General features: G+C 24.9%; 7 protein-coding genes across 7 annotated transcripts; 5 read left to right on the top strand and 2 right to left on the bottom strand.

Moving 5' to 3' along the window:
• Positions 1–1,227: 1,227 nt before the first annotated feature.
• PmUG01_14021100 (small heat shock protein, putative) lies at positions 1,228–1,857 on the top strand (the record flags this gene model as incomplete). Its single annotated transcript, XM_029007757.1, has 1 exon — positions 1,228–1,857. One exon carries the CDS (start codon positions 1,228–1,230, stop codon positions 1,855–1,857), a length of 630 nt encoding a protein of 209 aa, XP_028864114.1.
• A 1,871-nt stretch (positions 1,858–3,728) lies between these two features.
• Positions 3,729–5,630, top strand: PmUG01_14021000 (conserved Plasmodium protein, unknown function; the record flags this gene model as incomplete). The annotated part of the gene is made up of 2 exons (XM_029007756.1): positions 3,729–5,273; positions 5,424–5,630. 2 exons carry the CDS (start codon positions 3,729–3,731, stop codon positions 5,628–5,630), a joined length of 1,752 nt encoding a protein of 583 aa, XP_028864113.1.
• Positions 5,631–6,417: 787 nt separating this feature from the next.
• On the bottom strand, positions 6,418–6,987 carry PmUG01_14020900 (conserved Plasmodium protein, unknown function; the record flags this gene model as incomplete). The annotated part of the gene is made up of 1 exon (XM_029007754.1): positions 6,418–6,987. One exon carries the CDS (start codon positions 6,985–6,987, stop codon positions 6,418–6,420), a length of 570 nt encoding a protein of 189 aa, XP_028864112.1.
• A 2,294-nt stretch (positions 6,988–9,281) lies between these two features.
• On the top strand, positions 9,282–11,052 carry PmUG01_14020800 (CorA-like Mg2+ transporter protein, putative; the record flags this gene model as incomplete). Its single annotated transcript, XM_029007753.1, has 2 exons — positions 9,282–10,563; positions 10,916–11,052. The coding sequence occupies 2 exons, from the start codon at positions 9,282–9,284 to the stop codon at positions 11,050–11,052; spliced, it is 1,419 nt and encodes a 472-aa protein (XP_028864111.1).
• A 1,556-nt stretch (positions 11,053–12,608) lies between these two features.
• Positions 12,609–15,620, top strand: PmUG01_14020700 (DNA ligase I, putative; the record flags this gene model as incomplete). Its single annotated transcript, XM_029007752.1, has 2 exons — positions 12,609–12,814; positions 13,100–15,620. 2 exons carry the CDS (start codon positions 12,609–12,611, stop codon positions 15,618–15,620), a joined length of 2,727 nt encoding a protein of 908 aa, XP_028864110.1.
• A 2,168-nt stretch (positions 15,621–17,788) lies between these two features.
• Positions 17,789–21,142, top strand: PmUG01_14020600 (condensin complex subunit 2, putative; the record flags this gene model as incomplete). The annotated part of the gene is made up of 4 exons (XM_029007751.1): positions 17,789–20,335; positions 20,474–20,527; positions 20,717–20,804; positions 21,036–21,142. The coding sequence occupies 4 exons, from the start codon at positions 17,789–17,791 to the stop codon at positions 21,140–21,142; spliced, it is 2,796 nt and encodes a 931-aa protein (XP_028864109.1).
• A 551-nt stretch (positions 21,143–21,693) lies between these two features.
• Positions 21,694–22,932, bottom strand: PmUG01_14020500 (conserved Plasmodium protein, unknown function; the record flags this gene model as incomplete). Its single annotated transcript, XM_029007750.1, has 5 exons — positions 21,694–21,785; positions 21,923–22,065; positions 22,302–22,489; positions 22,621–22,716; positions 22,840–22,932. 5 exons carry the CDS (start codon positions 22,930–22,932, stop codon positions 21,694–21,696), a joined length of 612 nt encoding a protein of 203 aa, XP_028864108.1.
• Between the last annotated feature and the right edge of the window lie 2,933 nt (positions 22,933–25,865).

The raw sequence follows: 25,865 nt of genomic DNA, 5'->3' as shown, positions 1-25,865 counted from the left end.
TTATGTTTCTTATAAGTTAATTAATTTTCTATTTCATTCTACATATTATTTTTAGGTAACTTGGCAAAAATATTGTATGTAACATAAATAGAAATGCTAAGAGATGGGTCCTGAGGCAAGGGTGACTTTTCCTTTTGGAATACGCTCAAAACTTTTGTAACTTTTCTTTCTCTTGTCCGTGCTCATATAAATACATTATCGAAGGACTATCGTATAGGTATATAAATATATATATATATATATGTTGCAAGTTTTATAGAACTAACTTTTCAACTGAAAAATTAGAACTTATATAAGCATCTTTCCTCTCGCACACTTCACCTCTGGATGTCCATTATAACATAAAAAGTGTCTCACTAATTTTCAAATTCCACAAGGAAAATGTGAAGGACACAAAATATATTGCGACAAAAAAAAAAAAAAAAAAAATTCACTATTGTTAGAACCACTTAAAATAAGAAATATTTTATGGAAACAAAATGTATTGTTATATGAAAGAAAAAATATATGTCCTCATTAATGAGGAAAACATACTAAAAGGAACAGAAAGAATATATAATAAAATAAAAAAAAAAAAAAAAGCATTTTTTTTTAAATTATAAAAAAATTAAAAATTAGGGAATTATTAAAAAAGGCGCAAAAATTGCAAAAAGAATAGTAGGTGTTCACAAATACAATTGCATAAATTGTATATATAATAACATACATTAAAACGTTATAAAATAGGCATATTTACAATTCCACATATATCTATATATTTTTTTTTTTTTTTTTTCTGTTCAACATGCGTGATAAAAATAATATAAAAAAAAAAGGAAATCTCAATTTTATGAACTAAATTTTAAAATTTCAGCAAAAAATTATAAAATAAAACTTACGAAAATAAATACCTTATAACAGACTGTGTTTTTTTCAAAAATTGTACTTATCGTTCAAAGCAATATAAACATTTTTTTTTCTCATTTTTAATTTTTATATGTTCCCTTTTGTTTAAAGCCATATATATTTATATATATATTAATTTTAAAAAAAAATTTCCAATTTAATAGGACATACTTGTGTTTCTTATAAATCTACACATACATACCTACTTACATATATATATACACTTAAGCACTATATATATAAGCGTATTTATATGTTATTACCCTTTTAGCATAAGTTTCTATAACTAATAAAAAAAAAAAAAAAAATCCTACCTGTTATAAACGCATTGATTTGAGCAAAATGGTAATGAGTGATGTGAAGAAGGAAAACTCACGTAAGGAAGAAGATCGAGTTGTGGAAAGTAGCGGATTATTCGATAACTTTTTTGAAAGTATGTATGAGCAAATGCATAGGATTGATGAATATCAAAAGGACATGAGTAGAATGATGAATTCTTTAAGAGGTCATTATTTGAATAATGATTTTTCGAAATATTTTCCTAGCAGGAGATCACTTTTAGACTATGATTTTAGAAATAATAGAAGTACTGACCTATTTTTATCTAAACCAAAATATCTTTTTAGAGAAGGGCACAGGAGTATACCACCCATGGATATTATAGATAAAGAGAAAGAAATTGAGATAAAAATGGATGTTCCAGGTTTAAATAAAGATAATGTGCAAATAAACTTATACAATGGTCAATTGGAAATTAGCGGTGGTTGTAAGAAAACAGAAGAACAGAAGGACGAACAACACAGATATTATGTAAAAGAGCGATCAGAGTCATCCTTTTATAGATCCTTTGCCTTACCAGAAAATGTTTGTGAGGATGATATTAAAGCTACATTTAAAGATGGCGTTTTAAAAATTGATATTCCCAAAAAGGACGTTATTCCGGAAAAAAAAAAAAAAATTGAAATTGAATGAGAATTATCATTGCCCTGTGAGCTTTTCTAATATATTTTTACCATTGCTACTGCTATAGTTCTTGAGATAATCATTACAGTAGTTATTGATATGGCTACGTCTTTATTCTTGATGTAACTATTGCATTTTTTTTTTTTATTTTGATGTACATTAAACATGAATATCGTTCCATCATAATGTTTCTTATTGATTAGTCTCATCTTTTTTTATTAGCAGTTGCTAAGCTTTCAGTGTGAATATGTATGTACTTATGTATTATTATTGTCATCTTTTTGTACATATGTTTTCTTGTGAGCAAAAGTATAGTATATTTTCGCATTGTAGTTTGTGTTATTAAATTTTTATGTGTCTAGTATGTAGAATATATTAAACGTTCGAACATGTTAAATATATGTAAATGTATGGAAAAGTACGCAAATGTACGTAAAAGTTTGCAAATGTAAGAAAATGACTGAAACATGCTTTTGTCAGTAATTTTATGAAAACTTTTATGTGCCGAGCAGAAATGAGAATTTTTTTTTCAAAACACACTAAATGAACTCAAAGAAGATGGTGCTCAACGTTAAGCATTTGTATTTTCCATTTTTGGAAAATATTATCAAGAAAAAAAATAAACTAAAAATATGCACATAAGTATATAGTATACATATATATTTCCTAGGTACGAATTTAAAAAAAGGCGATATTTTTAAAATTAGTAATTTGTAAAAAAATGTATTGATGTGTTTCTAGCAAAAACAATTATGCTCTAGAACACAATAATTTTTTTTTTTTTCAGTTTCTAAATGAATGTTACATGTTTAAAAATTTGATAAATTTGCATTTTTCATAAAAAAATATGAAACTTTTTTATTATTAAACAAATAATTCTTCTTTTCTTCTCCTTTATTTGAAAACTTTTTAAACACATTCTATTTGTTAAAAACGTAAATGTAATCATTGAAAACATTACACCTTTCTGCGAAGAAATTAAAGTTTTCCAAGGTGAAATTTCACGCTGCAGGGATGTACATATATACACATAAATATATGTTCATAAACATGCATAATATATATATATATAATATATAGAATAATTTAAATTTGTTTGAACGAGTTATATAAAATTATGCTAACAGTGCACATTGCCAAATTGCTTTCAAAAATTGAGGAAAAGAAATACTTTAACAAATGTAAAATATGACAATACAATGCATGAGAAATGTTTCGGAATATTTTTTCATAAAAGCGAAAATACAAATTATAGTTAAAAAAAATTGAAATGCAGAAGGTTATTTTATCAGTGTTTTCGTAATATAATATATTATTCACGTGGAACCATTACAATAATTTTAAAATAAAATATATAATTTTTTTTTATATATACAAACATATTTTATACATTTGGAAATTCTTAATACATAAGTAAATGCATATGATGTAGATAAATTATATAGTACCACACATAAATATCATTCCATCGTAATATAGTATTTTTTTTTTCCTGAGAGAAAAAAAAAAAAAAAAATTAATTAGACAAGAAAAAATGTAAATTAATTTTGTTAATCATGTTATGTATATAAAGCAAAGTTACACTTGTGAATATATTAGTATCACTTAAACTTCTTTATGTAATTGAGGAGGAGAGTGATTTTCTGAAATCAGGTGGGAATTACTACTTCTGTTTATGTCACAAAGGTATGCGGCAGACTGTCTATGTGTATTAGTGTTCGTGATCATGTTTGTATATATGTGTGTTTACGTACTTATGTATGTTAATATCTACATGTTTTTACATTTATTTCTTTTTTTTTAAGCTTGTTTGAGAGGATATAAAACGCCAAATATAAAAGGTGAGAAGTAACAAAATAACAAAATAGCCAAATGACAAAATGTACCCAGAAAATGAGGTTGAGCGATTAATACTACTTGTTGGGGAAAAAATTAACAAAAGTGCAGAACAGCTAAAGCCATTCATTAAACTTATCGTAGAAGAGAATTGGATTGACTCCTTAGAGAGCTTAAAAAATCTAAGTGATGATGAATGGAATAGGTTAAGACTACCTATACGACTGGTAGATGAAATTAAAAGAGAATTAGGACTTGTAAAGGGAGAAGATAAAAAGAAAGAAAATGATGAATTAAGTGAATCAAATTCTCCAAGTAGAAATAAAAATAAAAAGAATGATACATTGATTATAAATAAAAAAATGAAGAAAGAAGTAAAGGACGACGTTAAATATAGGCATGGTCAAAGGGAAGATAGCGAAAAGAGCAACAATAACTTTAGAAAACATGGCATTTCAATTAATAGCAATTTTGAGCAAAGGATTCACACTTCAAATCTATGTCATAATAAAAAGGTTGAGAGAAAATGTGCCGATATGTCTAAATTGGAAAACAAGAGTACACTAAACCACTCTGTCATAAAATGTAATATGGAAAAATTAGAATACTTAATTAAAAATGATGTAAAAGATATTCAGAAAGAAGATGTTTTTTATTTGTCATATGAGAATGACAATTCTGGTTGCATTAGTTATTCAGAAGAAAAAGTCAGAACAATTAATAGTATTAATGAAACTGAAAAATTAAAAATAATTGATATTAACGATTTAAAAAGCATAATTCCAATTTTGTGTAAAATAGTAAAAAATATTTTAATAAATCCAAATATAATAAACACAAGAATTTTGAAGTCAACAAATGATATTATGAAAAATAAAATATTAAAATATAAAGAGACAAAAATTTTTTTATTATCCATTGGTTTTGTTCAAATGCATACTTTTTATGTAATGGAAAGAGTTGATACATTACTATTGCTGTGTGTTTATGAAAGTTTGCAAAATGTAATTAAGGATACTATAAAAATTAGTAGTCCCCTCAAAGCAACCTTCGATCCTTTTAAATCTAACATAATTTGCGTGGATAATTTAAAAAAGGGGGAGCTAAAAAGCGATGAGCAGATAGATAAGCTACTAAAAAATAAAAAGGAGCAAGTAGAAAAATTAATGAATCAGTCGGTTGAATTAAACCCCAAAATATACTTATATAATAAAAGTTCAAACATAAATGCAATCGAACGTTCGAATGGAAATAATGAAGCAAATGAAGGGGGAAATGATACGACAAATACACGTGCACATGCGGCTGAAAATAAAGGTGAACATATAGTTACAAACAAAATTTTTAATTCTTACGATTCCGATGAAGATGAGAGTACAGGAGATCTAACGCATCTTATACCAAATATTAAAAATTTATATAAAGAACAAACGTTTAAGTCTAAGACTAAATTAGAACTGGAAAAAATATCCAGCAGAAAAATGTATTACAAATCCGTTTTAAAAATATTGTTCCCGGATTCGTATGTACTGGAAATGTCCTTTTCCGCCGGAACCTTAATAAAAGAAGTGAATGCAAATATAAAAAAGGTATGGCACAAAAAATGGCAGTATTCGAAAAGTGTTCTAGAAGCGTAAAAGTGTGGATTTTTATGTCGCTTTTTTGTTATGTCTGTTCATTATATGTTTTATTTTGGCTAATTTTTCGATTCATACTTTAATATTTCTTTTCTTTTTAAGTTTTTAAACAATTCAGTCGCATCAAGAGAATGGTACATATATGAAACACCAGGAATATGTAAATTTGATCCCCACAAAAAACTGTCCGATTACAATCTGATTCCTCACGCCCTTTTGAGATTTAAAGTAGATGACAAATGCATCTGTTCTGGTGATAGTTCTTTCTTATCTGAAGAAGCCATTGCAAAGTATTTTTTTAAATCATAAAACGTGGTAAAAACACAATGAACATGTAAAAAAAAAAAAAATGTAGAGTAACATTTTGCACGCCTACCTTCACTTTTAAAGGTGTTCTTTTTATTGTCTTCAGTTATTTTTTGATTTATTTGCTCATTTATTATATTTTATTTAATATTTCACATGATAATTTTAATACTTTTTTACATTTAATTCCCCCTTATGTTCTTTTTTTTAAAGCATAAGAAAATACATTTGTGTGTCTATAATGGATAATAGAACTTATTGAATAACTCTTATTTTATTTTATATTATTTTTTTTTTTTTTCCTATTAAGGTGATTAAGCTTATATTGCATCGTTTTAATTTTGATTCATTTGTGTTCTTCAGATGAGCTTTCATTGTAAATTTTTTGTGTTTAATTACGTAGTTTTAAAAATTTCAAATCTTTAAAAAATGTTGATAATTGCGCATGTACACATAAGTAATGGCGTGAAATGATATGAAGAAATGCGGACGAATTGATAAAAATTAGCAGAATGAACAAAATAAGCAAAGTGAACAAGATGAAAGCAGCGAGGAATAGTAAGAAAATTTTGTAAAATATGAAGGGGAATTAACAATACACATGTAACGCTGTTAACTACGAAATAAAAATAAATTTGTATAGCTGAGCAATTAGAAAAATAGAAAATACGGCTAACTAGTAATTTATACATACGCACATATAATATATATATAAGTACATACATGTAACGTATAGATGTAGAAGGTACGAATTTATTTTGCGGTAAAACGAATACACAAATTTATTAGCTCAAAAAATAATGTAAAATAGCTTTTGAAAGATATTTTTTGACGAAATGGTTTCATAATTATTATCGTACATTTCAAATTTGAAATAAATATCTTCCATTTTTTTACTATATATATTATTTTTTTCTGAAAATAGCGTTTGAAATTCCTTTTGGGACTTTTCAAATTCCTTTTTTGTTTTCCATTTATCTATAATTAGGTAAGTATTAAAACTTTCATCATTATTATGTTCATTATTTGAATTAGAAAATGTAGAATTCTTAAAGATGCTAGTTTCACAAAAGCCTTTGTTTTTTTTATTAATATTGCTAAAATGTTCCACAAACTTTAACAACTCTTTTTCGTTTAAAGTGTCTGAGTTACTACTTTCAGCGGAATTATTATCGCTGTAATTATTACTATCACTGTTGTATTGTTTATCGGCAATATTTACTTGTCTAACTACGATTATATCGTGATTGTTTTTTATTCCGTACATATTCAATTCATTTTTTCTGTATAGCCTGTTCATGTTCCATCCTAAAGAACTACTTATTAATATGGTAAATATGGAACCTTTATATTTGCTCATTTTATGTAACCTTTTGTATGAACGTTCAAATATACATATATATGTTTACATATAAAAGGTTAAATACATATAATACATTTTGTATGTGTTGTTACGTGTGTATCTGTCTTTTACTTATATGTAGAGTGAAAAGTTCACCCAAAAAAATTTGCAGACATTTTATAACTAAAATGTATTGAACATTCGTGAAAAAATAGCCAAAAATTGCGAAATGATGCAATAGTTATTCTTTATCACGTGCATAGAATACGAATATATCTAATTTTAAAAAATGTCCTTTTTCTTTTTTTAAATTTGCACATGTAAATATGCACATTATCGCATATTTATAATTTTTTTTTTTTTTTTTTTTTAATTTTTCTTTCTTTTGGAATGATGCAATGAAATTATTTATCATAGAAAAGAACATAAATTAAGCGGTTTAATAAAATAAAGTAAACAAAAAAACCAAATAAATAAATATAAAAATAAATAAATAGTTTGTATGACTACTGATTCTTTTTCATTTTTGTTTTCAATATATACTATTATGCTTTGCTATTTTGGAGAATTTCATTCTTTCATTTTTTTTTTTTTTTTCATTAATTAAAATTGTTACGCAATAACGTATTTAATTTTATAAAAATTGTTCTACTGAGAGTGCTAAACAATATTATGAAAAAAAATAAAATTTGAAAACAAAGAAATTAGGAAGTAAAACAAAAAAATAATAAGAAATAAAAAATTAAGTAAAAATATAACGTGAATAAAGTAAAATAAATTAAAGAAAACAAAAAACGCAAAAAAAAAAAAGTAAAAATAAAGTATTTATATAAAGTTCCAAAAACGTTTATACATATGGAAATTGTGGCTTTTAAAAAAAAAAAAAAATACTTTGCATTAAAAACAATTCAGTGTTGTTCTATCAAATTTTCGTATAATTTTTTAAAATGTAGTTATTTTACCCTATTTAACATTATTATTACTATTCATGTAGTGATAAATAATGAAAATAGAAAATTCAATACAGCTAAAGAGAAAAAAATTGGTTAATTACACACATATATGCATATATATATGCAGTTACAAATATGCAGATTTTTTTGACAAAATAAAATGAACTCAAAAAAAGAGAACGTTAAAATTATTAAAAAAATAAAATATGAATATTATAAAATAATAACTTGCATATATCGTAAAGGTAGTTATGCGTATCCGTTTAACTTTTGTATTTAACAGCTGTATTACATATATATGAATACTTATATATCATGTATATACATGTATGTGCACGCTTATATATCATGTACATTTTTAAATTTGTGTATTTTTACACCTTTTAGATTTATATATATTTGTGCGTTTTCATTATCTATGCATTAAAGTTTACCGTGCATGTTTCTGCATTATTTAATTTTATGTATCCCATATATTAATGCATTGCGTAAAGGTGTACATTTGGATATTTTAATTATTATTGTATTTTGCACATTTATGTAATTCCCATATTAGCTTATATTTATGTGTGTTCACATGCATATTAAGAACATGTGAAAAGTTATTTTGCAATATATGTTATAAAAAAGGGATAAAACGCAACAAAATGATGCCATAATCTCGTGCAAATGTATATATATATGTATTTATTTATTTACATACACACATATATCTATGTATCTATATCTATTTATATATATATGCATATACATACATCATTATTCAGATTGTTTCTAAATAGAGCACTATTTTGTTTTAATTTAATTATTGAATTTATGTATTTTAGCCATTTTAATGAATCTTTTTGCTTACAAAAATTGTGTATATGCACATTTGAGTGAGACAGTTATGATCTTCATTATTTGATATGTGTTAAAATATAAAAATAAAGTTTAGTAACCCTTTTAACTTTACATGTATGCACATATGTGTGGCTACACAATTTTTGCGTAGTGTTTGTTAAACATTTTGGCTAAATTAATTCCTTAATGAATATATTAAAATATTTTTCGTGTTTGTTCCCTTTTTTCTTTTCTTTTTTTCCCCCAGCTACTACACCATCATTATAACCCCTTACTTTTTCTATTAATTTTTCTGTTAATTTTTCTGCTAAGCGTTCTCTTAATCTTTATCTTAATTTTTTAGTTCATATTTCTGCTAAGCTTTCTCTTAATCTTTATCTTAATTTTTTAGTTGATTTTTCTAATAATCTTTCTTCTTTCTTTTTTTTTTCTTTTTTTCTTTCTTTTTTTCTTTCTTTTTTTTTTCTTTTTTTCTTTCTTTTTTTCTTTTTCTTTTTTTCCCCTTTTTCTTTTAAAATGTCATATGAATCATTTGTGCTAAAAGATAATGGAGTTTGTTTGAAGCGAAATTACGACTGCGATGAATTAGATTTCAATGATGAAGATGATTTTGTAAATCTTACGAGCTTTGATAACAATACATACGAATATAATTTAAAAAGTAAAATAGTGAGTCGATATGGAAAATCAAAGGATGATATAGAAATATTCCCCCCAAAAGATAATTCGGTAATTAATGGGACGTTTCTTTATAAAGATAGACTTACGATAAACGATGATAATAGTGAACTAAAAGCTAGAATAAGAAATTCCTTGTGTAATAATAATAATAATCTTAATCTAGATAATAGTAAGAGGGAGTCGAACTTAAAATTAGAAGGGATATTACACGAAAATGATTACTTAATTCAATTAAGTAAATTAAAGAGACATGTTATAATTGAAATATTTGGTGGGAAATGTTTTATAAGGGAATATTTATGTACAGAATTTTTGAAAAGAGTAAAACAATGTTGTCACGTAAATTATGTAAAATATAAGAGCGGTTTAATAAATTATCGTGATTGTAAGCAATTATTAGCTGAAAACAATAATATTGCAAGTATAGAAGCTCGATTAAACGCCATATTAGTATCTTTACCCCCTTTAACTTGTATCATTTTACATTCTAGTGTATTTCTAGTTATTAAGGAAGATTTGATACGAGATGATTTAATTAAGAAATTATGTAATGTTTCTAAAAAGTATACAAGTTTATATAAAGTTGATGTAAAGGTTATAGAAAAAAGACCTTTTGAATTTTGTGCCCTAGAATGTGTTTTTTCGAGTGCTATTGAACATTTACAAGCGGAAATGAAATTACTAAGTAAAGATTTTGCAGATATTAAATTTACCTTAAAGGTTACCAATTACCAAGACATTTTAACAAATTTACACAATTTAAAGGAACCAACTAATATCTTAATGAATAAAGTAAATTCCTTTATTAAAGCTTTTCATGAAATATCTGAAAATAACGGTGATTTAAAAAAAATGGAATTAACTAAGAGTTATTTTAATCCTAATAATAATGAGGAAAATAAGGAATCAACTAGTCAAGATTTACAAATGCTACTGGAATATTTCGATCAGGAACTTCATCAAATACATGACCAATTAAAAAATTTATATGATTTAATGCTTAATTTAGAAAATAAAATTGTTTCTGATTTATCACTTTCCAGGAATAATTTAATAAGAATGGATATAGTTATAAGTTTAATTAATTCGGGGTTTGGCATAGGAACACTAATAACAGGTACATATCTGCATTACAATAGCTATACCCCCCTTTTTTTATAAAATAAGATGAAATGCTCCTGACAAATAGGCCAAGTGACGTGTGCATATATATTACAAGCTCGTAGAATGCATGTGTGTGGATAATATACATATAAAGTTATATAAATATACATACATATATATATATAAATGAAGTTACTGTAAATATAACACAGAAGTAAATGAGCAAACGTATGACAAACTCGTAAGTGTAATTAATTCTTAGTTATTTGTCAAATATTTAAGTAGCAGATAATATATATATGTATACAAGTATAAATGATAAAAAATAATGATATAATTTTCCTATTTATTTTTTCTTTTTACAGGGGTTTTTGGTATGAACTTAAAAATAAAGCTAGAAGAACACGATTTTGCTTTTCTTTATGTTACTGGTTTAGTTACCTTTTTATGTTTATTAACTGTAATAATGTCTGTTTATTTTTTTAAATGTATTCGAATCTAATCGAGCTTTACTTCGAAGAAAATTTCTCTAAAACATTAAATTACAGTTGAAATTATTGACTTAATAATACGTGCATATGCATTTATATGTCTATTTGTGTGTCTATATGTGTAAGTACGTGTGAATTCGTACGTTGGTGTATATATATATATATATATATATACATATGAACATCCGTATTTATGTATGCACATATATGCATATGTATATGCGCATAAATGAATACTTTGTTCACATTCATTTGAAGCATTTTCTTTCGGTTTAAGTATAAATTATCTTTGTTAAATTTTAATATATGGTACGTGAACTTATGAAATAGCTAAAATAAAAATTATATTTAAAATTACATACAATTTTAATAGTACTACAATAAGAAATATGAAGAATTTTACCATCATGTTAATTTTTGCAGTAATTTTTATTTATATCATTCTTCTTTTTTTTTTTTTTTCAGTTAAATTGTATTTTTATTTTAATAATTTTGTATTTAATGATACATAAAGTGCTCGATGTTTTATTGCTTTATATATGTTTTCTTTTTTTTTTTTAGCACCTTAAAATAAAGCTTTTAAATATAAAGCACTTTTAAATCTTTTTTTTTAGTTTTTGTGTAACTTCAAAAATTTTAAATTATTTACGAGCAAAATTTTTTTAAGTACTGTATTATTCTTATTTCATAGTATAATTTTTGTGTATTTTTTATATATGTATATATATATTATATATATAAGTATACACATATAATTCGAACTATCCCATTCTTTAATGTTTGCACATAATTATATTTTTTTAATATGTAAATTTTTTTTTTTTTTTTTTTAACTATTGGTCTTTTAATTACATTATATTAGAAGATGTAGAATCTTCGTTAACTCTTTTAAAAAAACAAATTTCCAACTAGTACATGTTAAAGTAATCTGAAGCATGTATTACATGTATATATGTTCTTATATGCATATGTACGTAATTGTATATCATATTATATATATATATATATATATATATATATATATATATGTTATACAAACCTTTTAAAATTATTTTTTCATTGTTTTTTACGGGCCATAGTTGAAATTAATTTGGCTATTTTTTTTTCAAGTTCTGTGAATTATGGAAAAGCCACTTAAGCAAGTAACTTTGGAGTGAGTTTTTAATAAATACAAAATTTCATTATTATATATGAAATGTTTTTAAGCATTATGAGAAATGTCATAGCATATTGTAAGAAATGTGTTGACATAAAATATTTGAAAATGTAAAAATGCTTAGAAAGAAGTGAGAAAAGTATTATCTATCTATATAAATATTTATATATGTACTCATGAAATGTAAATTCTTATTTCTCATGATTATATAACTCAAAACTTAAGGAGCTCGCATGAGCATTTTATAAATACATATGTATATGTGCTTATATACTTGTTTTCGTTAACTTGTAATATTTTTATATTATTATTTGTGGATGTATTAACTTATCATGCTCCAACTAATAGTACACATCAGCACTTCACCGTAAAAAAATGTATATGCATGTATCTAGGGTAAATTGCGATAACATGAAATTATTGATGCTACTGTTTTTAACAAAAATGGTTTTTTGTAATTTTAAAAAATATGTGAAAAGTGATTATAATTATATAGTACCATTTATAAAAAGGAAAAAGCTGTATAATCATAAAATAAATTTTAATGTAAAAGTTTTTAAGAATTTTAGAAAGAACACATCAAATAGATATAATGAATTTTTGTATGCATATTTTAAGTTATAAAAGAAAAAAGAAATTTTACATTTCATTCGTTCACATACATTAAATGATATAATATGTAGATAACGTAAATGTTGATCGTTGTATGAGAACGTGTAGACGTATTAAAGTTTTCTTGCATTTATGAGAATGCCTAAGATGTCTATTTTTGCTTTACATCTATAATAGAAATATAATCTATTAGAAATGTGTACATGCATGTATATGTATATATATATGTATACATATATAAGCATGAAAACATGTATAAAAAATTTTGAATGTTCTTAATTTTATTACAGAAAATGTCTATACAATCCTAAGAAACAAAATGATCATGAAAAGGAAAACACAAACGTAAAGGATGAAGAAAAAGAATCAACAAAAAGAAAAATTGTCGGTGAGGGGCATGCAAAAACGAAAAAGTTAAAGGGAAAAAGTGAGAATGAAATAAAAAAAGGCTCTTTATTTAACTGTGCCGTTAATGAAGATGAAAAAATAAACGATCTGAGCTCCCCCAAGTTTAATCCTGTTCATTTTGATGTAAGTAATTTATATTTATCAGAAAAGGATAAAGAAAAACACAAGTTTAAAGATTCTTTATTATTTACGTTCCTTACAAATACATTTAATCAAATAGAAGAACTAAAAGGTAGTGGGACGGGTAGTAAAAAAAATGTAGCAATTATTTTGTCAAATGTGTTTAGAGTATTAATTTATTATAGCCCGAATGATTTAATTCCTGCTGTTTATATAACATTAAATAAAGTAGCACCAGATTATTTAAATGTAGAAGCAGGTGTAGGAGAAGCATTGATTTTAAAAACCATGTCAGAAGCATATAGTCGGACAGAGGCAAGTATAAAAAAAGATTTACAACAAATAGAAGATTTAGGAATTATAGCGGAAAGTTGTTCATGTAAAATGAGAACCATTTTTCCTTTACCTCGTTTAACTATTCAATTTGTATTTAATGAATTAAAAAGCATACCAAATCTTAGTGGTTCAAATTCTCAGCAGAAAAAAAGAGAAGTAATTAAAAAGTTATTAGTTAGCGCAAAAACCACTGAAGCGAAATATATTGTACGATTTTTACAACAACGATTAAGAATAGGTGTAAATAGTGCAACTGTGTTGCAAGCACTGTCGTATGCTTTTATATTAACGCGTCCCAGTATTCCAGATGAAATTATAAGAGAGGGCAAGCTGATGAATGATAAGTTGTTAAATGCTAAGGTAAAGGATAAGGAAGAAGAAGGTGATGATAGTGATAATACAGTTGAGAGTGAAAAAAATAGTATCAAGGGAGAAGGGAAAGATGTTAAAATAGAGAAGAAGGAGGTTTCTGATAATATAAAGAAGGAAACAGAAAATTTGGGTAAAGAATTTGATTTCTATTCTTTAGTTAAAACAATTAAGTTAAGAAATGAGAAAATGAATAAACCAAATTTATTTTTTAACATAGAAAAAGTGGGAGATACTCGTCTTCTACCAATATTTAAGGAATTAAAAAAAGCGTACTGCGAAGTAAATAGCGATTCGGATATTTTTGAATGTATGGAAAAATCTGTTAAAAGTGCTTTATGTGAATTACCGAACATTGAAATTATCATTCAGAATTTATTAAATGGCGATGATATGAATATGTTAAGTAAAAAATGCACCGTCAAAACAGGAGTTCCTGTGCAACCCATGTTAGCAAAACCAACAAAGGGAATACAAGAAGTTTTAGATAGATTTAACAATGTGACATTCACATGCGAATATAAATATGATGGGGAAAGAGCACAAATTCATTATATAGATAAAGATAATATAAAAATATTTAGTAGAAATTTAGAAACTATGACTGAAAAGTATCCTGATGTTATACAAATAGTTAGAGATCAAATTTCAAGTGGCGCTACTGAATGTATTATTGATAGTGAAGTTGTAGCGTACGATATAGAAAATAAAAAGATATTACCTTTTCAAGTTCTAACAACAAGAAAAAGAAAAGATGTAGATATTGAAAATATAAAAGTAAAAGTATGTCTATTCCCCTTTGATTTAATTTGTTGCAATGGTGTATCAGTAATAAAGGAACCATTAGAAATTAGAAGAAAACTTTTGTACTCTTTACTAAAATGTAAGGAAGGAATTTTATCCTATGCAACACACTCTGAAATGAATAATATTGAAGATATTGATATATTTTTACAAGATGCAATTGAAAATAGTTGTGAAGGTTTAATGGTTAAAACTCTACTTGATAATGCTTCCTATGAGCCTTCTAGAAGATCACTAAATTGGTTAAAGGTAAAAAAAGATTATATTGAAGGGTTATCTGATTCAGTTGATTTAGTTCCAATAGCTGGTTACTATGGAAAAGGAAAAAGGAGTGGAGTTTATGGTGCATTTGTTTTAGCTAGTTATAATTCAGAAACAGAGAATTTTCAAACAGTATGTAAAGCAGGTACAGGTTTTAGTGATGAAATTCTAAATACGTTATATGATTTATTGAATGATAAAATAATACCTAATAAAAAATCGTATTATGAGGTTTCAGATAAGTTAAACCCAGATGTTTGGTTTGATGCTCATTACGTATGGGAGGTAAAAGCAGCCGACTTGTCCTTATCTCCTGTCCACACTGCAGCTATTGGGGTTTATTCAGATGATAAGGGAATAGGTTTAAGATTCCCTAGATTTCTTAGATTGAGAGAAGATAAAAATGCTGAGCAAGCTACAACTACGCAGCAAATTATTGACTTTTACGAAGCTCAGTTTACGTCTAATAAGAATAAAAATAATGATTTCAATGAGGATAGTGAAAGTGAATAATCTTGCAACAATGGAAAATTGGATACATATGTGTGTATGGGGAAATACCTATACGATTAGATTATCACGGGTGCAATTGTATATGGAAGGAATTAACACATACAAGTATATGTATTCATATATATACGAACAAAATTAGAGATTTATTTACAAATGTAAGAAATCGTTAAAAAAGAATTAGCATTAACTCATCGAAAAAATTAAAGTCCTAATGATTAAAGTATATGACACACAATTTTTATATCATCTACTCTAATGACATTAAATATATGGATAATATGAGTTTTTTTTTTTTTTTTTTAAATGCAGTTTTTTTGACCAAAAAATTAATATTTTTACTTTTCAAGATGTTTACTCAACATTTTTATTTATCACTTGTCTTTTTTTTTTTATTAAGCATTATACGCAAACCTATTTGTATTATATGGCTTTTTTCTAATTTTCAAGTTTTTTCATTGAAATTATGTACATACTTATATATGTGCATATGTACATACATATATATACATACATATGTATATATAATAAACAAATATTCGTATATCTATATTACTGGAAACCTTTCCTTCTACTCCTTATTTTCTTTTTTCATTAAAACAATCATCGCACAAATACATCTTCACATAAATTTTACATAAGAGAAATAAAACAAAATACAATATTTTTTTATATTTTTGTTATTTCCACTTATAATTTAGTATTATCATCTTCAAATGAAAAAAAATTTTTTTTTAATGAATCACAAATATTTAAAAATAACTTTACGATTTTGTATTCCAGAATATTGTGTACATTTTGGATCATTAAAAAAAATTACTATTTCAAAATATAATTGTTCCTTTGATACATTCCTTCAGCAGAGGACTGAAGTATGTGCATATATCAGTACATAGAATGAACACGAAATAAAATAAAAGAAATTGTAAAAATAATTATTTACAATATTTTTAATGTTCACTATTCTTGTTTAATATAAAATGAATGAGTGTATAATTCTGTAACATTAAAGAAAAAAAAAAAAAAAAAATACATCTAAAAGTATATACAAATTCATACATGTTTTAACCGATATAGGGTAAATTTCGGCGGGAATTGCATTTTCTGCAGTTCAGTTAATATAAAAAAGTTTTACGCAAAAAAAAAAAATGGCACACTTTAACTTTATTTTTTTTTTATTTTGTTTGTTTTACTTCATTTTATTTTAAACTATGTTAATATTGTGTAATAAATTGCAAAAAAAAAAAAAATTATTTGCGTAAAAATACTTCTGATGAAGCGGGGATTAAGTGTATATGTATATACGTACATATAAATATATAATTTTTTTTCCTGTTAATAAATTGAATCACATTCAAATTTATATGCAAATTCTGCCATATTAATTATAAAAGATACGTGCATTTTTTGTAGTTTTTAAATATAGTGAAAAAATATTTTAAGCAGGAATTGTTTTAAATGCCCATCGCTACTTTTAGAATTTTCGTCTAAAATGAAAGTGTAAGTGAATATATAAAAATGCAGCTTAAGTGTAATTGATTATACGTAAACAAAATTACGTAGGGTGAGTTAAAACTATTTATAAAAATCTTCATATGAGCGTTACATATCCATATGCATATATATATACATATATATATATGTACCGAAGTAACGTGTTACGGCAAAAGTATAAACGTTTTTGAAAGTAAAATAGGAAAAAAAAGAATGACAAAAAGATAAGTAGTAAATATAAAACTATATGCGATTATAACACCGAACATTAAATTTATGTGCCTTCTCTGATATTTTAAGAATAGGCAAGGTGTCTCATGTTGCATTTAATATTATACAAAGAAGCACAGTATTGCAAGTAGTCAGCACAACATTTTGAATTATTTTTTATTTAACATAACAATTTTGAATAGGTCATTTCGTACTGTAAACCATTTTAACATATAAGCAAACGTGATTTTCAAAATATATACACGCATCTACATATGTTTGTAAATGAGTATTCAAAAGAAATATAGAAAACTCTATACTTTATTATGCGTAACATAACATATTATGTTGTCAATGTAAAGGAATTATTGGTGTTTACCCATTTAAATATACATAGACATAAGGAGACATGCAAAGATACACCAAGGTACATGTAGAAATATATATATTAAGGCACAAAAGCAAAAATGAAAAAGCTAGGAGTAAACACAAAAGCAGGTGCCAATTTAAGCTGCCTAAAAGAAAACGATAACATTTTTAAAAAGCCAATAGAATTTAACAAAAATTTAAGAAGGCTAACCTTTTTAAAGAACAAGAATACTGAAATTGGTAGCAACGAAAATTCAAATAAGTGTGACAAAACAAAAGTGAAAGAAATAAATGATGTTTTTAAAAATTGTATGGTAGCATTATCACATAATAAAATATGCACAAGAAATGCATTTGACATAAGAATTATAGACCATTTAGAAGATTTAGTAAATTTAAATGATGAAGAAATACATGAAGATTTAAATGATGAACTATTGGAAAACGGTGATTTTAATTTGTCTTTTACAAGAGCATCGAAAGCCATTGAAGGAGCAACAAAAGTTTATGGTTATAGGGTAGAAGCAATATATGATCAAACATACAATTTTTTAACGAATATGAGTATTGCAAAACAGAATGATGTAAATGAAGAATTAATAGATGATAAAAAAACTATAAATGAGCTTTCACACAAAAAAATGAAAAAAAGGAAATTAGAATTTTTTCAAGAGTCTTCAACGTTAGCTAAACCATCTGATATAACTATAGACTCATTAGCTGTCTCAAATATATCCGTTGACACGTTTTTTTTAAAATTAAATAGTACATATGATCATTCTTCAGGTCATGGTTACTTACTTCCTAATTTAACACTAAATAATGATTTGTCAATACAATTTGATGGTGATATAGATACATTTGAATATAAAAAACGAAAAAGAATAGAAGAGAAAAATGCAAAAGAAGAACATACGAACGAAGATGAAGTATCCAACAATACAGAAAGTAACTTATCTCTCATTAAGCAAAAGAGAGCTGTATGGGATAATAACAACAATGATGAGAATAATCTAATGATAAAGAATTACAAGAAAGACTTATATTTGAATTCAAACATATTGAGGGATATTCTTTTTGGTCCAGGAAGTGAAGACTTTAACTGTTTAAATATATGCCCCGAGTTAGAATATTTTAAGGAAGAAATAAAAAAACATAAACCAAAAAGATCAAATTCGAAGGAATTAGAAGAATGGGATGATGGAGATTATTATAACGTAAATGAGGAAAGTACGAGTATTGAAAAGACTGATGATTTTAGAGTTGAAAATTTAAAAATGGGTTTAAGTTTGGATGAACATATGACTGTGGATAATCTTTATGATGGCAGTGATTATAATAATAATGGAAATTTAGGAGAGAGTGGACTTCTGAACAGCAGCTTTAATAATAATAACAATAATAATTCAGTTTTTAATGATTACAAAATCGAAGATTTGAACATAGAGAATGTGATGCAGGAATCTTTAGCTTTTGATAATATGAATTTAAACGATTCAATGGGAAATCATTTTAATTTTTCTCAAAGTGTTTTATCGTTTCAGCAAGGTGGTAATAATATAATGGGAGATGTATCCTTACCTGAACTTATGAAGAGCGAAAATAAAGATTTTAGTCTTACGAATTCGTTAGGGGGGAATATAAATTTTAACACACAAAATATATCATTATTTAAGAATTCACAAGGAGTATTAACAACTAAAAAAGATATGATATCTGTTATTCCAGATGAAGATACATTATGGAATCGTAATGTTATGACATTTGAAAATAGGTTAAATGCAATTGATGTAAATAGTAAATTTAATTATCACTATTATATTCCTAGTAAATTAATGACTAATGGGAATTTTAGAAATTTAATGGATTTTGCAAAAGGTTCTTATAAAAATAAACAAACAGTACTCCATAATATTATTAATAAGAAAGTGAAAACATCTTTTGATATATCATGCATTGATTTTGAAAATCTGTATGTCGAAATAAATGACATAGAATTATCTACATATGATTTATGGAAAAAGGAAAAAAAAAAGTATATCTCAAATGCCCTTTTTTCTATTGATCAGACATCATATATTTTCGAAACCAAAGATAATTGTATAAATTGTGTAAATACAGTAACAGATAAGATAATGAAATTTTCGAAATCAACAATTACGACATGCAATGATTATAATACTGATATGAAATTAAATGTTGTCTTAAATGAAATTAATGACAATTTTATAAATAACGATGTAGATGATCAAATAAATTACACAGAATGTAAAAATGTAGATAGTAATATATGTCCAGAAAATATGGAAGATATACAGGATTGTCAATTACAACAGGGTTTAAGTTATGCTATAGACAAATTTTATAATATGGACTTTGAAGACATATGGCAAAATGAAAATGAAAACGTTTCGAAACAAGATAGTAAGAATGATAACACGTCTATTCTTCAACTTCACAGAAATATTTCTCATGCTACTAGCTTAGGAAATGTAAACATCGAAAATATTTCAAAATTTGTTGACGTTTCTAAAATAAAGAAAATTCTTTGCCATATTGTCAAGCCAAAAGAAAAGGATAAGGAAAATGAAAATGATAGGACTTGCAATTCGGAGCAAACAACGGATGTAGGAGAAAACGATAAGGTACAAAATGTAAAGAAATGGGCATGCATATGAACACAAACATGTATATAACATATGACATATATATAAATTTATTTGCACATAGATAAGAAGAAATTGCACTTTTTTTTTTTTTTTTTTTCCATTTTTATTTACCAGATTGTACCGTACAGTGAGGAAAAGACTACAACATTTAAAGACATTATCAACGAGGTAATTTTATGAACATGTTGTATGCGCATTTTTTAATAAGTTACATTTAATTACATGTATCCGTGTTATATAATTTTGTGTACACTTATTTCTAGATGGATTTACATACGAATATATATGTATATATATAAATATATATATTTGTATATTCTTGCATATGTGTGAATATAATATACTTTTTTTATTCAGACAAAGTCAAAATTAAACGAATCAGAGGTGAATGGAACTTCCATTCACATGCTTTTTGTATGTCTGTTGTATACATGTAATGATCAGGGTAATACTATTTAATCTATAAAAATATATAAAAAGAACTTTTTCTTTTTTTTAATTAATATTATGATGAGAACGCCTTTGGTTAAACTTTGGCGTACCCAGTCATAACTTGACGTTGTTCAATTGCATCAGCAGCATTGTTTTCTGTTCGATATATGTCTGCTTATATATGTAGCTATTATATAATTCTATTCTATAGTGGTATATTTTATTTTATTTTTGAACTTTTTAGAATTACTTCTAGAAAAAATGCCAAATGACGAGGATTTTTATGTTCGATATGGTTTGCCTATAGAATACCACATTAACACGGATAGTACTTTAATGCTGAATAATTGAAAGGAGTATATTATTTTAAATTGCCATGTTTTTTTTTTTTTAACATTAAAATGTTTAAAACTATTATTAATGTTAGAAGTCTATACATTTGTTGAGTGCGTGTGCATGTGTATATGTGCATATACATTTTTAAGCTCTCAAATAATTTCGCAAACTTAGAGAAATAACTAAATTAAAAAAGGGCTTTTTTAGAAATGAATATATTACATTTTTTTTGATTAAAATTAAAGATATTTATTTAGTTTTAAAATACTTCAAAAGGTTTCATAAGTTTAATAACAATTAAAAATAAAGTTGTAATTCTGATAAGAAGAGCAATGAAAAATATTCAAGAAAAAAAAAAAAATTATATATATATATATATATATATATATATATATATATATATGTACATATGTGTATACAAGTACTCATATAAACATATGCACTTATAGACATATACTAATATACACATAAACATATCCACATAATAATTAAACGAATAGATAAATGAATGAACAAACGAACGAATAAAGGAGTTCATTTTAAAAATATTTTTATCAAAAAATTAATTATAAATCAAACTCGAAAAAACTAAAAATTTGCCTATTTGATGTAGCTTTTTGTTTGTCCAAATCCGTTCCCATGGAAAATGAATTAAACACTAAAATGAAAGGGAAATGGAGAAAAATTAATTCGAGTCTAACACAGTATAACAAAATGAAAGGAAAATAAAGAAAGATAAAAAAATAAACAAAACAAGATAGCGTTTTAAAGAGTACTAAATCTTCTTTTTTTTACTTTTCCTTTCCATGAAAGTCATTCCTTCCAAATAGGTTTGATCTACTTGATCATTATGTTTGATTAAATAGATTCTTCTTCTTAATTCTGCTATCATTAATAACTCTTCTAACTTTTCAACGGGCCATTCGTTTTCTGGTAATCTGAAACGGTGTACAGAAGTGAAAGTTAGATAAAAAAAATAGTACGAGAAAGAAAAAAAAAAGATCCCAAAAGATAGTTCTCATATTTTAACATATGAACTTTTTTTGAATATTTTTTATCATTAGTTAAAATATGTATTATATAACATAATACTTCAAAATATGTAAACATTTTTAATCTATGTAGATATTTTAACAAAATTATTGTGAATGATAATTCTTCTTTTATATTTAACATTTCACATAGTTCGTTCCCTAATTCGAAGTAAAGATGAGTTAAGCTTCCAACGCATGCTGCTGTGGCGTCAGACAAAAGAGCTCCAGCCATTTCGTAACACTCAGGAAATTTTATTTTTACTAAACTGTTTTTTTGTAATCGCTTTGCGTAAAAATATTCAATGAGTATCTCATCGCTTTCATTTATCTACAAGAAAAGTAAAACACGGCGTATATATAGATTTATGAATAGTTATATATATGTATCAATTTATGCATATATTTATATTTAGATATAAAATAACTTTTTCTACTAGTTAAAAAAAAAAGAAATTTTACTTCATCTTTTCTATATCCGTTTTTGCATTCCTCCAGAGCTCGATTGCTTAAGAATGACAAACCGGGTAAGACACAACATGGAATACAAGGAACTTTCTAAAGTGTTTTATTTAAAATATTGAATTGTTTATATATATTTTTATATAAGTGTATGAGCACGCACGTGTGTACGATCTATGCATAGTGACATACCGCTTCTTAAGGAATTCTTTTTCTTACCACGAAATCTAAATGTTTGAAAGGTGTATCATCCACATATATTAAATTTTTAAGTTCTTCTAATTTTTCGCTTAAAACAATTTCATTTTCCATTTTATAAAAAAAAAAAAGAGATATTTTAGAAAAGCATATAAGGTATAAAAAATATAATTTTTTATTTCTATTTTTTTTAAGAAGCAGAGAACAGTATTCAAGCTAGAAGAATATATGTATATGCTTGCTTTTTTGCTTTATAATAAAAAAAGCTTATAAATACCCTCCTAATGTAAATTATATAAACATTAATTTTTTCTTGTTAAATTATTTTTTTTTTTGAATTATTTTTCTTATATTTTTATTATAGACTTTTTTTTTTTTTTTCTTTGACATAAACCTTTGGAGAAAAGTTAGACAAAATATTATTTTAACAAATTAAAAGTTTTTGCTTGAAGTATTTGGTATGAGTATCTATTCAGAAATATAAAATAACATTTAATTATAAAGTTATTAATGGAAATGCTCTTTCTATGGTGTTTTGTAAAATGTTCCCAGAAATTTAAGTATAATGTATTCTTTATTGTAGCACACGTGGATGTTATTATGTTATGGATATATTTATATATGTGAAGTATGTGTGTAAGTGCATATACATGATTTTTTTCTTTTTACAGTAATTAGTTATACGTTCAACTTGCGTTGCTAATATTTAGAAGTGTTCAAGTTTTTTTTATCATTTTTTTAAAAAAAGACTGTTTCATTTTTATTGTTACAATACTTTGAACGAAGATATTTCTTGATATATTTAACACCGAAATTTTCATTTTATTAAAAAATATTATGTCATATTAAGCTTGCAAAAAGACCAAAAAATTAATAAAAAGTTCGATGAATTATTTCTTTTTATTTTTGAAAGAAATCTGCCTATAATTAAATCTTTTACTTTTTTTTTTTTTTATTTTATATTCTTCATAAATATAATTAAGAATTGAATGTGTAGCAAGGAAAAATAAGCCCTTTGTTTTAAATTTAAAAATAAAATAACCGTAATAATTTTTTTTTTTTTTTTGAGAGAAAACATTTGAGATATCGAAATAAAATTATTTTTGTTATTTTACCATATAATTACTGTGGAGATATGATGCGTAGATGAACCAGTTAAACAATAACAAAAAAAAATTTACATACGCCCGAGCAATGTTTGTATAGGGTTTAAATTACTAGATAGGTTTTAAGTATACCGGTGTACTAAAAAATAAAAAATACTGAAAAGCGTACAGGCCTAAATTATAATTAATGTAGATATAACAGTAGCTTTTTATGTAACTTTTTATTTTCGTGTTTTTTCATATTATAATATTGTCATTATTTTATAATTTGAAACGTTTACTTTTATTTTCCTTTTTTAATTTCACCAACCGTTAATATTACCCTTTTGATGTCACTCCATTTTAATTTCACGCTTTCCTAATTTTACCTTTTCTTAATTTTTTCTTTTGTTAACTCTATCCCAATTAATTTTACTCCCCTTTCACCTTTTTTAGTTTTATGCTTTTAAACATTACCCTTTATTAATTGAACTTTCTCAGTTTAACTTTTTTCCCTTAATAATATTAGAAGCTCTCAAAATTTCAAAGAAAAAGAAAAATGACCTGAACTTGAAAGATACTGCTCAAATATAATTATCTTTATGTAGACTTACTAATTTTCAATTGTACCTTACATGAAAAGGTGCTTGTTTTTCATATATTTTTCTAAACATAAATAGGATGAAGATATAGATATAAATAACATTAATATATATATGAGTACATATATATATTTATCATACTCATTACTATATAGATATACGTGTACATATATAGATATACGTGTACATATATAGATATACGTGTACATATATAGATATACGTGTACATTTATAGATATACGTGTGCATATATAGATATACGTGTTCATATATAGATATACGTGTACATAAATAGGTATACGAGTACATACATAAATATATGGGTACATAGGTAGTACTGCTGACACTTGTATTTACTTTAATCACTTAATTTAATTTAAATATATTTAGAAAGTCAAATGAGCGCTTACGTCCCTAAATCTTTTATTTTATATTATTTACTTTTAGATTATCGAAAAGAAAATCGTAAGATAGTTTAAATATAGTACATGATATAAAAAAAATGGAAAAAGTTAAAGTACTCTACATAAATCTATTTATCAATTACCTTTTATTTTGTTTTTATTTTTTTCATTTCAAACAAATTTTTTTTAAGACCTACTTGTAGAAGTTACATATTTATTTTTTAAAAGTTTCTTATTTTTTATATTTGAAAGGGAATTTTCAAAAATTTGTGGAAAATTATTTAAGGAACATTTTAATATATATATATATTTCTTTGTTTTTTCATATTTTATATTGAATAATCTTTTCTACACCCGCATATATTAATAACTTGTGTAGAGATAATAAATTTAGTACATGTGATTATACAAGTATATTTATGTATGTATACCCATATATATATCATATGTACTTGTATGTTATCTATACTTTTTTGGTATGTCAACCTTATGTATATTTTTTATTTATACGAATAATGCATATATTTTTTATATTTATTGTTATATCTATTTTATTTTACATACTGCATATCGTACCATAAAATGCGTATTGCATCGCTCATCATAAGATAGGTGTTTATAAGTATACTATTCATGTAAGAAAATAAGTATATATATATATACATACGTACACACATACATACATATATACATACATGTATACATACATACATACATACATGTATACATACATACATGTATACATACATATATACGTGCATACACACATACATACATATATACATGCATACATATACATACGTATATACATATAATTTTTTTTTCCTGTTTTTCTTTTGCTTTTTTTAGATATTTATGTGATAATAGTTATAGGAAAATTAAAGAGAAAAACAGGAGTGATAGCAGTTTGAAGTGAAAATTTTCATTTAATTTTTTTTAATTTTTTTTTTTTTTTT

The sequence above is a fragment of the Plasmodium malariae genome, assembly GCF_900090045.1.
Source record: "Plasmodium malariae genome assembly, chromosome: 14".
Lineage (NCBI taxonomy): Eukaryota > Apicomplexa > Aconoidasida > Haemosporida > Plasmodiidae > Plasmodium > Plasmodium malariae.
Note: the sequence above shows the minus strand (reverse complement) of the source record. Positions and strands in the feature narration are given on the sequence as shown.